At 29.2% G+C, this 14,830-nt stretch overlaps 1 protein-coding gene across 2 annotated transcripts; it reads left to right on the top strand.

The window, feature by feature from the left end:
• The first annotated feature begins 192 nt into the window (after nucleotides 1–192).
• On the top strand, nucleotides 193–13,643 carry LOC123297689 (lipase 3-like). 2 transcript variants are annotated; one of them, XM_044879455.1, is made up of 7 exons: nucleotides 193–323; nucleotides 8,597–8,922; nucleotides 9,048–9,294; nucleotides 9,818–9,976; nucleotides 11,966–12,050; nucleotides 13,268–13,410; nucleotides 13,478–13,643. In XM_044879455.1, the coding sequence occupies exons 1-7, from the start codon at nucleotides 237–239 to the stop codon at nucleotides 13,622–13,624; spliced, it is 1,194 nt and encodes a 397-aa protein (XP_044735390.1). In that variant the 5' UTR covers nucleotides 193–236; the 3' UTR covers nucleotides 13,625–13,643. The 2 variants fall into 2 exon arrangements, with proteins under 2 accessions (XP_044735390.1, XP_044735382.1); XM_044879447.1 differs by lacking the exon at nucleotides 193–323 and adding an exon at nucleotides 5,145–5,279.
• Nucleotides 13,644–14,830: the final 1,187 nt, after the last annotated feature.

Here is a 14,830-nt window from a genome sequence, read left to right as displayed (position 1 = left end):
ATATGACTAATAAACACGGTAATCTAATAATTTCTAATTATGTGTTAATATTTACCTGATAAAGGTATCACTATGCATTAATTTGCCTGTTTTTATTCTTATCAAATTAAAAATCCACCTGATGCCTCAAGTCTTATCAACTTAAAAAAGCCTTCTGATTTATTTCGGAGATAAATTTTCTAATATAAATACATACTTTTCTAATGTATACACACGTTAAAGTAATTTAATTCAAGATGCGTACGCTAATTTTATCGATATTTTTACTTTTTATTATAAATATTTGTTATTGTGATTTACATCCTGATGTGGGTTTATCGGTGGTAAGTTTGTATTCTTTGCTTTCTAATAAAGAAAATATTTTTTTTAAAGTTGTCAAAAGCTCCTCTATTATTAATATGGATAATAATTTGGTATGAATATCTCGAAAACTGTGCCAATATGCATGTATTTTTAGTCTTTAAGGGGTTATTATATCCAGTTAAAATTTTGAAAGAATCAATTTTTTATTTTGCATTTCCAAAATGTATACATATATTTAAGTATATTCTCTGACAATTTCAAGTTAATCCTGAAAAAGAAATTTTTAACTAAGTGCAAACGTCTTTTGAATCTTTAAACAGCGAACTCTCAAACTTTCGAAACAGCGTTTTCATAGACGGTGAGGAAGATTTCTCCGAAACGGTTCGTGATTTTGAATTTTTACACAATCTTCTTAGATATTTTCTCCAGGTACTACTCGAAGAAATAAGATTTCTGAAAATTATTTCGATATTTTAGACCACTTTGATATTGGAATTTTCAAAGTGTAAATTTTTGAAGAATTTTTTTTCGAAGCCGCTATTTTGTCTAAAATCATAATTTTGACTACTTCATCGATTAATATATATCTACTAAAAGGAAGAGGAAAAGAAATTTTCTGAATTTTTTCATTTTAAACAATCCAAACCAGAGATATGGTGGACCTCCAGGAGATCGCCAACAGGAACAGTACCACATCAAATTTTTGAAATCGCACAACGGGATCATAAAATTAAATGTCCTATTTGTATAGGTTTTTTATAGTTATGTAAAATAAATGGTTTTCCGAAAAAAAAAAACTCATAAAAAATGTGTTTTTTTGCGCTCGCAAATGGTTATAACTAACCCCTTAAATTGCGCCTTCATTAGTGTCGTACCTACTCTTCCTCGTTAAAAGTAAAAATATTTTGTATTTAAACATGCCTTTGCTTGTTTAATCGTAAGAACCAAGAGGTAATGTTTTCTACCAGAAAATTCGATGATGAAAATTGCTTTCAAAAATCATTTTTTTTAAAGAGTCCCCGAATCATCAAAATACTCTCAAACAAAAATACTTCATTAAATTGCACATTTTTCGGTTTTTTTTTTTGTAAGTATTTTTTTTTTTTTTAAATTCATAAAAAAACAAAAATTGCAAATTTTTACCCAAAAAACATTTCAAATTGTTTTCTATTTTCTTGTGCAATTTAAAAATTTATGGCACCAGTGTAAAGCCATGTTTCTTCGAAAATTGAATTTAGCACATTAAAGTTGGATGCAGCCAACAGAAAGCAACAAGTCTAGTAGTTTACATATAGCGACTTAAACAGTCGGGGCCCATTAAAGTCTAGACCGCCTCAAATCTTCCCATTAATGGGCCTCAACTGTTAAAGTCTCGGTGTAAACTACTGGACTTGTTTTTTTCTTTTTAGATTTAATTTAACAAAGTCGTATTTTTTATTTTATTTTTATTTTTTTTATTTAGATTTCTGATCCAAAAAAAAAATTTTTTTTTTAATAAAAATTACACCGTTCCCATTACGCTTGCAAAGCTTTTAAAAAAAAAATTTTTAATTAAAGTTTTTTTTTGTATTTTAGTTTTTTCTGAAATTTAAGAAAAAATAGAAAAATAGAGGTTCACAAAAAAGTAGATTTTTTTCATTCAATTTCTGTCGATTTTCTAAAAAATGTTGAACTTTTAAGTAGGTATAACATTCTTTAAAATGTTTTTTCTATATATTACCAGTTATGAAGCAGTCAAGTGAGCTTTTTATTAAACCTGAACTCTTCGAATTAAATGTCAGCGTGATCACGCCGCACCGTGCCTATGAATCCAATTTTTTTTATTTGAAGCATTTTTATCAATAAAACTTATTTTTGGAGTTTTAAGCATATCACCATGAAATATCACTAAAAGTGATATTTCATTTCAATTTTTATAGAATGTATATCTCTTGTTTGCAATCATTGAATTTTTATTTACAAATTATTTTTGTAATACATATTAGCACCCTCTGATTCGTTTTTTAATTAGGTATCTACACGAAAGATCTTAATGAACTCTTCATAACGTTTTAATCGATATTCTGAACCAATCAAACTACCGCTATTGACAACCGCAAATTTCATATCAATCTAAATTTTGAACTTGTTATTCTTAAAAAAAAAACAATTGTTTTGAAATTTTAAACTATATTGCGTATAGAAATCAGTAATAGAGCAGCTATTTGTAAAAAATTGACAATGACGAAGAACGTTTTTAGCATAGCTCCGCATTTGATTCAAAAAGAAACTCCCTGTAGAAAATTTCCTGCAAAAACCATATTATATTAAAACAAGTGAAAGCAAACAATTGACTGAGTTAATTCTTGAAATACCATGCATAAACTGTGTTCATGATGCAACCGTTCGTTTTTTGACGTGAAGAAAATAAAAAAAGATACCCACTTTTAAATAGTATAAAATTTGCACATACTATAAAATTTACACCTAATTAGCGCCCTCGTGGGTAAACAGTGATGTTTACAAAAAAATGTTTTAACCAAAAGTTGTTTTGGTTAAAATTTTTTTTAAAGGAACATTTTTTAAATTTAATATTTTGTTTTATCTCTAACGGTTTACAAGATGGGTCCTACGGACCCAAGACCCAATTGACCCATAATGCTCATTTACGAACTTGACCTCACTTTTTACGTCCTGACTACGCTAAAAAATTTCATCTTAATATCTCTTGTCGTTTTTGAGTTATCGTGTTGACAGACAGACGGACAGACGGTCAAACAACCGAAAATGGACTAATTAGGTGATTCTATGGACACCTATAGCAAAATTTTTTTCGTATCATCAATATTTTTAGGCGTTACAAACTTGGGACTAAACTTAATATACTATGTATATTCATATATACATGGTATAAAAACTTGGGACTAAACTTAATATACTATGTATATTCATATATACATGGTATAAAAATAATGCATAAATATTTTAAAAAATATCTTTGCATGGAGGTTACAAAGTTATCTAACCATATATAAAAAAAACCAACTTACAACAATTTCTATTGGTTGAGTTGATTAAATAAAATAATGGAAAGTTGAGTAAATTATAAATAAGAAATTGTAAATTAAATGGGTCAGTAAGCTTTTTCGTTGAGTATTTAATATACTTTTTACTTTATATGCATAACTAGGCGACCCATACGGAATTCTGCATTAATTGAAACAAAATATCAACAGTAATTTACATTCTTTTTATTATGTTTAGGCAGTTTATTGTAGATACGATATACAAATGATGCGGCACATTTTTAAACCGTGGGTCTAGTTTTGTTCGTTAGCCAACACGGTAAGCTTTAAAATGAGGGGCAAATCTAAGGGGCAAAAATAAGATTTTGTGTTGTGTTCAGTAGCATATTTACTACACATAAAAAAAAAACATTCTTAGGGGGTCCTAAACAAAATATTGAGTATGTGGTCTCAATATGTTATAAAACTCGAAAAATAGTGGCTATGCTAGCTGAATATTATATATCTCAAGTATGTGCTGTTTCTATATAAAACAACTTTAAAGATTTTCCTAATTAATTTCTTGAATATATGGTTAAAATTTAACGATGTTTCTTACGCATGTTGGAGATCTCTAGCTGAGAGCCCCATATTATTGCCAGCGCCGGTTCTACTCCCAAATCAAGGAAGATTTGGGAGATGATCGTCTTTCGACGCCTTTTTTTTCCAAAAATTAATGTACTTCAATAATCAATACTTAAAATACGAAATTGTTTTTCGCATTTGGCATTTTGGCGCCATTTGCAGCCTGGGGCCTGGAGCCCGCTTCATTTGCCCCACCCTTGATCCGGCGCTGATTATTGCTACCACATATAACTTATAAGTGGTAGCAATAATCAGCGCCATCTTTCCACATTTGGCCTCTTCCATTTATTAATGGTTCAACTGCTTTTTTGGTCTCCGTCGTTGATTCAGCTCTCTTTTCTTTTATTGTAATAAGATGATTCTTTTCATTTTCCATATCAAAATTTATTATAAACAATCATAAGCAGATATATATGTTTTATACACTTTATAGAAATTGATATTAAACAAAATCGTTTTATCTGTGAGCAAGCGTAATTGAGATGATTTGAAACTGAAACCGTTTATGTTGAACCATAAAAAAGTAATTCATTCGATAGGAATCAATTCGAATTATATTATCGATTGAAAATAACTAGTTTGTTTTAGGCGACGTTAGATTGTACTAAAACAATTTTTTTATTCTGGACTAAATGGGAGGACGGACTTATATCAAAACCCCTCCACGGACCTAACCGCAACCGGACGCCGATGAAACTAGGACGAATCCGGGGAAAACCGGACAGATGTTAGTCCTACTTATAAGGCAGTGGCTACGCTCCTGGTTATGTTAAGCAATGATGTTTTTGGCCAAAATAAAGATTCCGCTAATGAATTTTTCTCGTGTTAAACTTGTTAATTTTTTAAGTAGTAATAATTTTAATAATAATGAATTTATTTCATTTTTTTCTTAAAAAAAGTTGATTTGGATAAGACCTATCGTCGCGTGCTGATAAAATTATTATGATTATGAATCATTATTAATTCTTTTCAAAAAAAAAATCATATTATCTTTCTTTATACAAGAAATATTTAAATAAAATATAATTCAAAGTTCAACAGATTACAATCTTATGTAAATCTTGTCAAAAACTAATTTAATAATCTTACGGAATGTTTGTCTGTTTTACTAAAAAAATTTTATACAAAAGAAATAAACAGCCACCAATAAACGCGCGACGATTGATTAACATTAATTAATAAACAAATAAAAGTATTGAGTCGAGTGTCACTTTAATAAAATTTGTTATTTAATTTAGTATGAAATATTATTTCACTCTGTTAATAGTGACAGTGTATTTGTTTGGACGTGGTGATATTAGAGGCTATGAAGATCGAATTTTAAATGAAAATGTTGGATTAAATACGGTTTGTTATTATTATATCTAATAACTAACTACATCAGCTAATTTAACTAATTAATTATTAATTATACTTATATATAAAAAAATCTTTATTAGGTTTTATGTTGTTTTATGTTTTGCACAAATATTACAAAAACAGGATATACCTGGGTTTTAATTCAATTAAGGTAGTACAATCACGATATCTGGTATTTATATGGATTCATGAGTGCGTTGTTAAAGTTTTTTTAAATATTTCTATCTAAGAAAAATATGAGAAAACGCCAGAAAAAAACATGTTTAATATTTAAAGTTAATTAACGAGTTTGATTAGATTTTTGGTTTCCAAAAGTTTATATTGATTAGGGTATCATAATTAGTGAAAAGATATCGTCTGATAAACAACGATATTTTGAATTATAGATACCTACTTTCAATAATGATAAATATTACGAACCTCCAATAAAAATTTTTATACCATATGTATGAAATATATCAAGGTATAGGTACTAAGTTTAGTCCCAAGTTTGTAACGATAACTCAAAAACGATAAAAGATACCAAGTTGAAATTTGTACAGCGTGCTCAGGACGTAAAAAGTGAGGTCGAGTTCGTAAATGAGCAACAAAGATCAATTGGGTCTTGGGTCCGAAGAACGCATCTTTTAAACCGTTAGAGATAGAACAAAAGTTTAAGTATAAAATATGTTCCTTATAAAAAACTTAACAACTTTTGTTTGAAACATTTTTTTGTAAACATCACTGTGTACCCACGAGGGCGCAAATTAGATGACAATTTAATAGTATGTAGATATTATAAGGGAATATCAGTTATGAATGCGTGGCTATCTAAAAGTGGATATCTTTTTTTACTTACGTGTCGTCAAAAAACAAACAATTGCGTCATCAACACTGTCTATACAATGGTATTTCAATAATTAACTCAGTCAATTGTTTGTTTTTACTTGTTTAAAATACATATAAGTAATAAGTATAACATGATCTTAATATCTATTTAAAGTTCGATTTTAGTTTAAAAAATCCCTAATTAATTTTATAAAATTCCAAAATTATTTAGATTTTCTATGGTTCTAAGAGCTGTATTCATAATTTTTGCACCATGTGTAGTTATTTTGGACAGAAAAAATTAGAACTAGTGACCAAGCGGCAGTGACCAAATTTTTTTTAATTTGGAGGTGTATGTATCAATATTTCAACAAATCGGATGAAATGCATATAAAAAATTTGACCTCGATGTTAAAAAACGACTTAAAATAAATAATAGTTGATCAATCCAATCTAAAAAATAAAAATATTCGAAGTGCTTAGAATAGACATGTCCGAAAAGAGATAGCAAATAAGTTTTGTTTGAAGCATATTTTATAAATTCCATAGATTTGGTAATTTTCAAATCGAAAGTTCAAAAAAAGCTAAGCGTTTTTTATTTCGGTTTTTTATTTTTTATTTAAGAGGTGTTCCTCTAAAAATCTTTTGGCCTTAAAAAGGCGAATTATTGAAGGAGCAATATTTAAAAAAATTCTTATCACCATTTCATAAATAACTAAAAAAAGCTGTTAATGTACATTAAAAAGAAAAAATCTTTTTTAAAATCCTCGTCAAATTTCGAATGAATTACCTCTATAATACTATATTTCTTTCTATTTTTGATCAAATACAAATATTTGAAGAACGGAAAAGGCTTTCACAATAAAGTTTGCTTTTTCTCTATATATCGATTTTGTTTGCACAAGCAAATAATTTATTTAATACCAAATCAGTTTAACCGTAGGCATTATTTTTAATTTCTTTTTTCCTTATATTCCTTACAACCTAAACAAATCTAGCGTCAGGGTAACATAAGCTGAGAAGAGTGTCCATTTCAACTTACATTCATAAGAAATTCACTTCATTCGTATTTCAGTCATATATCTGCCTACATATTGATTGCATTTGTGTTAAACTTTTCCCCTTTTTAAAGTGATAACATTATGATAATGATAAAAGCTAGAAGTTTAAAAAAAATTTGTCCTTATATTTCGCAACCAGAATGCAAAATCAAAAAAAAAAAAAAGAAAAAATGTATCGGTTCATGTTTAGGAGCACAAACAGGGATCAACTTGGTTCTTGAACAGATTCTTGTCCTTTGAATTTATGATATTTTAAAGCTGAAAAGTGCAAAAATGGTTATAATAGGAAACTAATTTTCGGGGAATAGCTTAGTTTTCCAATAAATAATAATTGGTTTTCCAAATAAAAATAATCTGTAAAAAATTATTATAATTTTGAGAATTTTATAATTAACATTTTTTTTGGTAGAAATTTTTTAACATAAAAATACCTGAAATCAAATGTTAAAATGTTGAAATATAGAAAAAAAATTTGCAAACAAAAGTTGGTTTTTGCTCCAAACAACATGAATTTGTTACAAAAAATAAGTAGTTCCATTTAAAAACAAAGTTAACCCTTTTTGACCAGAAAAATGCCCTCATATAAAAAATGTAACCCTAATCATCCTAAAAATGAGCCGATACGTGTTTTTTTGTTTTTATACCATGTATATGTAATATCAAGGTATACTAAGTTCAGTCCCAAGTTTATTACGCTTAAAAATATTGATGCTACTAACAAAATTTTGGTATAGATGGTCATAAAATCACTTAATTAGTCAATTTTCGGTTGCCTGCCTGTCTGTCCGTCCGTCCGTTTGTCCGTCTGACAACACAAGAACTCAAAAACGAAAATGGATATCAAGCTGAAATTTTACAGCGTGTCCCTAGCACGTATTAAGTGAGGTCGAGTTCGTAAATGAGCAACAGGTACATAGGTCAGGATCTTGGGTCCATAAGACCCATCTTGTAAACCTTTAGAGATAGAACAAAAGTTTAAATGTAAGAAATGTTCCTTATAAAAAATAAACAACTTTTTTTGAAACATTTTTTCATAAACATCACTGTTTACCCGCGAGGGCGCAAATTAGTCGCAAGTTGTATAGTATGTATTATGTATGGGAATATTAGTTATGTATGTGTGACATGTATGTGTAATGTGACAGTGTAATCAACACTGTTTATACATGGAATTTCTACAATTAACTCAGTCAATTGTTTGTTTTCACTTGTTTAATTTGTTATTTGCGGAATAAATAACAATAATAATTTGGTAGAATATAAAGGTAGAATATATTTATAAAAAAAACTTGTATAGAGGCAGCAATCTTTTTTTTTTTGTATATCGAGTGTTAAAAATAGTTGTTCCAAACAGCAAACTTGAAGAATAGTATGGCGATCACTCTTTAATAAAGTCGAAAATATTTTGAAGTATAAAAATATTTTTGGGTCTTTTAGGAGTCATTGGTAACCAAATACAATTATCCATTTGAATATCATTCGACGATAACAGAAGATGGGTACATTTTGAGTATTCATCGAATATCGCATAGCCCAAAAAATTTACCCAACCAGGAAAATGAACGACGCCCAGTTATATTTATGCTAAGTGGTTTATGGTGTAATTCAGGAGCATGGCTATTAACTGGTCCCGAAAAGAGTTTAGGTTTTTTACTAGCCGATCGTGGATACGATGTATGGATGGGAAATAACCGGGGTACAACTCATTCGCGCAATCATACAACATTAAATCCTGATAAAGGTTCTGCGTTTTGGGATTTTAGGTTTGTATCGTATTGCTTCACAGGGAAATTTTCCTATCTATTGTTGGTTTCGCTTTTCCAATTTATTGCAGCAAAAGTCAATCAATTATTTAGAATATCGTTAATTTTGATCTTCTCTGTTTTAGTTTTGATGAAATGGGTGCTTACGATCTGCCAGTAATGATCGATTATGTATTAAATTACACAAATCAAGAATATGTAACATTTATTGGACATTCACAAGGGTCTACAGCATTCTTCGCATTACTTTCAGAACGTCCTGAATATAATGACAAAATTAAATTGGCTATAAATTTTGCGCCAGCTGTATATTTGAGTAGTGCTCAAAATCCATATTTACCGTATGTGAATAACAATATTAATAAAATAAAGGTAATTTTAATACCATTAGTGTTGTGAGAAGACTTCCAATGTAAACTTTTTTTAAAATCTTATACAGTACTACCTTAATAACGTACCTCAATATAGCGACTTTCTCGATTTAACTAATTCTTCCTAATCCCGAATTGCCCATAAGAATCAATGTAAAATATACCTTTGCGTTACGAACATATTTTGCGAACAACCTCTTTATACCGAATTTTCAACTACAAAAAAAAAGTGTAAATATTTTCAACTATAAAAAAAATAGCGTAACCGTCTAATTAACTAATTTTGTCCACCCAAAACCCGTCACGTTTTTTTCGTAAAACAACCATTGTTGTATGTTGGAAAGTTATTTAAACACTGCTGCAATGGCTCAGAAATGTAAAAGATGTTCGTACGTCATAAGAATTACTTGATAGAACGAATATTTACTTCTTCCCTTCCTATTTGTTATATCGAGGTTGCACTGTATAACGTTTTAAGCTACTTAAATAAATAAAAGAATGCAAATAATTTATAAATTTTTCAGATTACGCTGAAATTAATGGGAATTCATGAAATATTGCCAATGAGCCCTTGGATATTTAATACTTCAAATAAATTCTGCAATGATGATGCTATTACGCAAGATATATGTATGGAACTAATTTTCATGTTTGGAGGTCCTAGTCATGACCAATTTAATAAAGTAAATTAGACTTTTAGACTGGTAATACATTTGCTATAAATGAAGCATTCTTAGTTTTTACTAGATTTTCTGCATGCCTGTGTTGAGCATTTCAATTTTTATTTTTCTTACTCACTTATATTGTTGCAAATATACTTGTTCTGGAAATATTTTGAACAGTAATTAAAAATGAATAGATACATTTCACTCAGATATGATAAATGTAATTCAGATTTGCTTTGAGCATGCTTGCTTTATTTATAAATCTATTAGTTTGTCTTGTAATTAAGTTTACAGTAGGGTCTCGCTACTCCAAATCCCCCCGATTCGCACGTCTCTTTAATCCGAACGACACCCCTGCCTTTACTAATCGACGTATTTCTGCAGCTTGCGGTGCCGTCCAGTAATGTATTTTATTCATAGTATTTGCTACAAGTATTGTTCTTACCGATTTTCTTTACACCGCGCCCGTTCGTCGTTTTAAGTTTAGATACCTCTAATGAGCAGAAACTTTGATTATCACTTGTGCTTAAAATTTCCACATTCCACAATGTTTTTCAAAATTTTTACAAACTATAATCCGGACGCTTCGTCAATACGAACAGGATATTAATTTTGGGGTTTCGGACTATCGAGGCCGTACTGTAGTATTGTGCCATTAAGTAGCATATGTATTTTCAGTCTGACAATGATGTAAATTTTCGACGTGCGATTACTTTATATTTTTTTTCGCCCGGCATTACCTAATTTTTTCAGTAATATTTGCTATGTTTTTTATATGTACCAAGGATCTCATAGCAGAAAATCGTATCGACCGATTTGGAAATTTTTTGTCAGTTCATTTGTCAATTTTTTATTGGGAAAGAAAGAAGATCTTAGGGTGTATAAATTTAAAAAAAAAACTTTCTCGTGCCAAAAAGGCGTATGTATATATATATATATATTAATAGCGAACGAATGATATATAGCAGGGCTTCTTAAACTTTTGTAATTCACGACCCCATTTATGATTGCGAGTTTCTTGACGACCCCATACAAATATAAAAGAAAAATAAATTAATATTTTTTGATGATTTATTTATTAGGTAACAATATACATATACATATGAAAATATATAAGTTTAGAATTCGTTTTGAAACATACAAAAATCTAAAATTAAAAATTGCACAAAAAATTCTAAAATTGTATTTATTATAGTTTCAAAAATAAAAGTGGATTCTGACCGTCTTAATTCTCTCGAATATATTCAAGTAGTTGCGTGGTAAGTATTAAATTAAAGTATAAGTTAAAAATTTAATGAGATGGATGTGCCTGTTTTTTATTGCATAACAAATCAAATCTTGGTGGAATGTTTGAAACTGCTGGACGTAAGACCTCTTCAACATTTTTTATCGCTGAACGATATTGAGATTTAATATGTATTAAAGCTGTTTCTTCAGCAATAATACCTAGAAATTTTGTTGATAATTATTTCTCGGTATTATTTCGGCTTTTAGAGATTGACAAAAATAAATTTATATTTTTTATTAATTCCAATAACATTTCATAATTCATAGTAAATGTTATTCAAGTTATTAAAATACTCTTAATAGAAATGCAGGTACAAACAATCTTTCCGAACTAGAAGATTTTATGATATATTTATCTACGATAATTGTTATTTTATCTTTATAACAATAATTTTACAAGTTAAAAAACATTTTCTGTTAAATTGTATTTTTACCTCTCGCGACCCCAGAATTTTACTACGCGACCCCAAATGGGGTCGCGACCCATAGTTTAAGAAGCCCTGATATATAGGTACACTGATTAAATTAGTGACTCCCTTTGCACGAATCATACTCATTTAACTACTACATAATTTAAACGGTTCCCGAGGGTGTAAATAAACCTCCTTTCATTGAAGTATAGGAAAAGCCTTTGCAGTTTGAAAAAACTTTTTATTCCTTATTTTATTACAAAAGAATTTAATTTAAGAATCTATTAATGCTTTAATTTTTTTATTCTAGACTTTAATTAATGTAATTACAACGCACATACCTGCAGGAGCATCAGCTCGTCAAATTTATCATTTAATGCAGACCTATGATACGGGTGAGTCTAAAGTACCTGACATTACCTGATTATTGTCTATTTGGAGTACACAGCTTAAAATGTCTTAAAATCGTATTGCAGATTTTTATAAAATAGATATAATCTGATAAAACACTTATATAGAAATAATAACACAAATATGTATATCGTCATCTGATTGCATTTTTTTTTCTTTATTTTTTTGCATAGCTATTCAATAAAAAAAGTATGCAATAAAAGCATGCTTAATATGCTTTTATCCAGTCAACATATTTTAGAATTCTATCTTCGCTATTTGTAGTCTTTGCAGTTTACATTTTATAATATACTACTGCCCACTTACAATCTCGTTTGTAGTTTTAAGATTTATCGATCAAGATCCGAGCATTGAGCATGACTTGGATATATTGCATTACTAAAAGTCGTTAGCAAGTACCTGCTTTACATATAATTTAACGTCCCAAAATGGTGGTTTTGAGAGTTATGACTTATGCTTTCTGATTATATGACCAAAATTCGATAATTTTATTAAAACTTTCGTATTCAAAATACCGTTATTCACAACATTATGAACAGCGTTAAAGATACGCCAAACTCAAAAAATTTCCAGAGATTTGCTTTTTTTTTTAAATTTGTGTATCGCCTTAATCAATTGGAATAACTGAAATTAGTCGGTATTCTTAGAAAATACGATTAGTAGATTTAGAAGTTATTTCCCAGTGAACACTTATTATTTTTATATTATGATTATAAGAAACTTAAAAACATAAAGCAAATAAGGTGTTACTTTGCAAGATAAAACTTTCGGAATATTTATATCATTTTCTTATGTAAGATTATTATGTAAAATAGTGGAAACTGATTAAAATATGTTATCTGTTCCCACACTACATAAAGATAAAATTCTTCACGAGGTTGTCATTAATAATACATATTTTGTCACATTTTACGATAAATGATTACCAGAGCTAGCACTGAAATCTTCCTGAAACACTTTTCCCAGTTATTCCAGTTGATTGGAAAGACATGCAAATAAAAAGAAAATAAAAATTGGCATAAGGTATAGCTCTTGAAGCCACCATTCGTAGACATTAAATTAAGTGTAAAGTAGTTTTAAGTGGTCACTCTATTAGTGTGTACTAAAGCAATTTAGCTCATTAGAAAATTCGACAGATTTGGCTGTAGTCAAATGGAAAGAAATATATAATATAAGTTACTTATTATCATCTTATTTTTAGGATTATTTCGAAAATATGATTTTGGAAAGCGTAAAAATAACAAGATATATGGAACACCAGAGCCACCCACATATAATGTATCCAAAGTAACTGTGCCAACATTCTTGTATGCAGGCGGGCGTGATTGGATGGCGGATGTTAAGGTACAAGGAAACATTTAAAACCTCAATAACTTGAAGCATGGATCTAATCAATTTATTTTGTTTTTAGGATGTTACTAAATTATCAAAAGAATTGCCAAATTCGATTGGAATACAAATCGTGGACAATATGAGCCATATTGATTTTGTATGGGCAATTGATGTTGTGCCGTTAGTATATGAATCAGTATTTGAAATTTTAGAAAAATACACATAAGTTTTTTATTTTTGTTTAAGTTGTTTTATTTATTTTTAATTTACGTCTACCTTAAATAACCCTTTATACTCTGACCTTGATAATGGCCTTGACTTTCAACCTGAATAGTCTGCTGAAAACCTGAATAGTCTAACTAATAATTGATAAGACAGAGGAAAACTTTAAATTAGAAAGTTGTTCCTCATTTAAAAAGAACAATAAATTTTATCAGCTATTCTTGAATATAGAGAGAAAAATTTTTTATTACAATGATGGTCTGTTTAAAGGGAAGATTGTATATTGTTGAAACAATTTTCAAAAACGCCATTTCTCTCAATGGCATCAACCTTTTTCTCATATTACATATCAACTGTATTCGAACGGACTGTAAGATCATGATAGGAAGATGGCCTTTTTTTCTGACTTATGCATCAGAAGGGCTTAAAATGTTTATCATTTTTGACTGAAATGGAAGTAAATTGGCGGTTTCTAGCTAACATATTGAATAATTCGTTTTCTATTTGTTGAAACACTTACGATTTTCTCAGTTCTGTCCCATATGTGTTCATTTACTGAATTAAATGGTAAAAGCTGGCTTGCTGAATAAAAAGGAGAATTTTCTACATTTAGGAAGTTTCTACCAATAGAAAAAATATTAGCATAAGGTCTGTGTATTGGTGAAATAAGACAACCCCATGCATTATAGAAACGCGAAAAGAAGATACACAAATGTTTCACTATCTTATTTCATCATTACATTCACACAAGTTTTTAAAAACTCATTTTACTTACAAATACAATTTATTTATTTAAAATTTATGCCATTTACTTAAAATTGAAGGGTTTTGGTTTTACAGCAAGTTCAAAATCACACACTTCCCTGCCCCACTATGTATTCTAAATGTCCTAATTATAACAACAAACGATGCATTATATATGGATTTGACAAAATTACATTACATATCTAATTTACTCTATTCATAGGTACACCTTCGGCTCTATAATAACATACTCATTGAGCAAGATAGTTATAAAACCAGGAGTTATCGTCGATTTGACTTGAAAGTTTGAGTTCATCATCGTTTCAAATGCTGTGATGGAGTTGAAGAGAGAAGGACATGGAGGTTAATTTTGTTGATTTTATTATTTGCAGTGGCGTAGCGAGCTTAACTCTCGCGCGGGGCACAATTCCTTTTTAGCGCCCTCCCCCTCCATTTGAAAACCATA

This window comes from Chrysoperla carnea, chromosome 1, assembly GCF_905475395.1.
Source record: "Chrysoperla carnea chromosome 1, inChrCarn1.1, whole genome shotgun sequence".
Taxonomy (NCBI): domain Eukaryota; kingdom Metazoa; phylum Arthropoda; class Insecta; order Neuroptera; family Chrysopidae; genus Chrysoperla; species Chrysoperla carnea.
The sequence above is the reverse complement of the archived record's forward strand: the minus strand, read 5'-3'. Positions and strand labels throughout refer to the sequence as shown.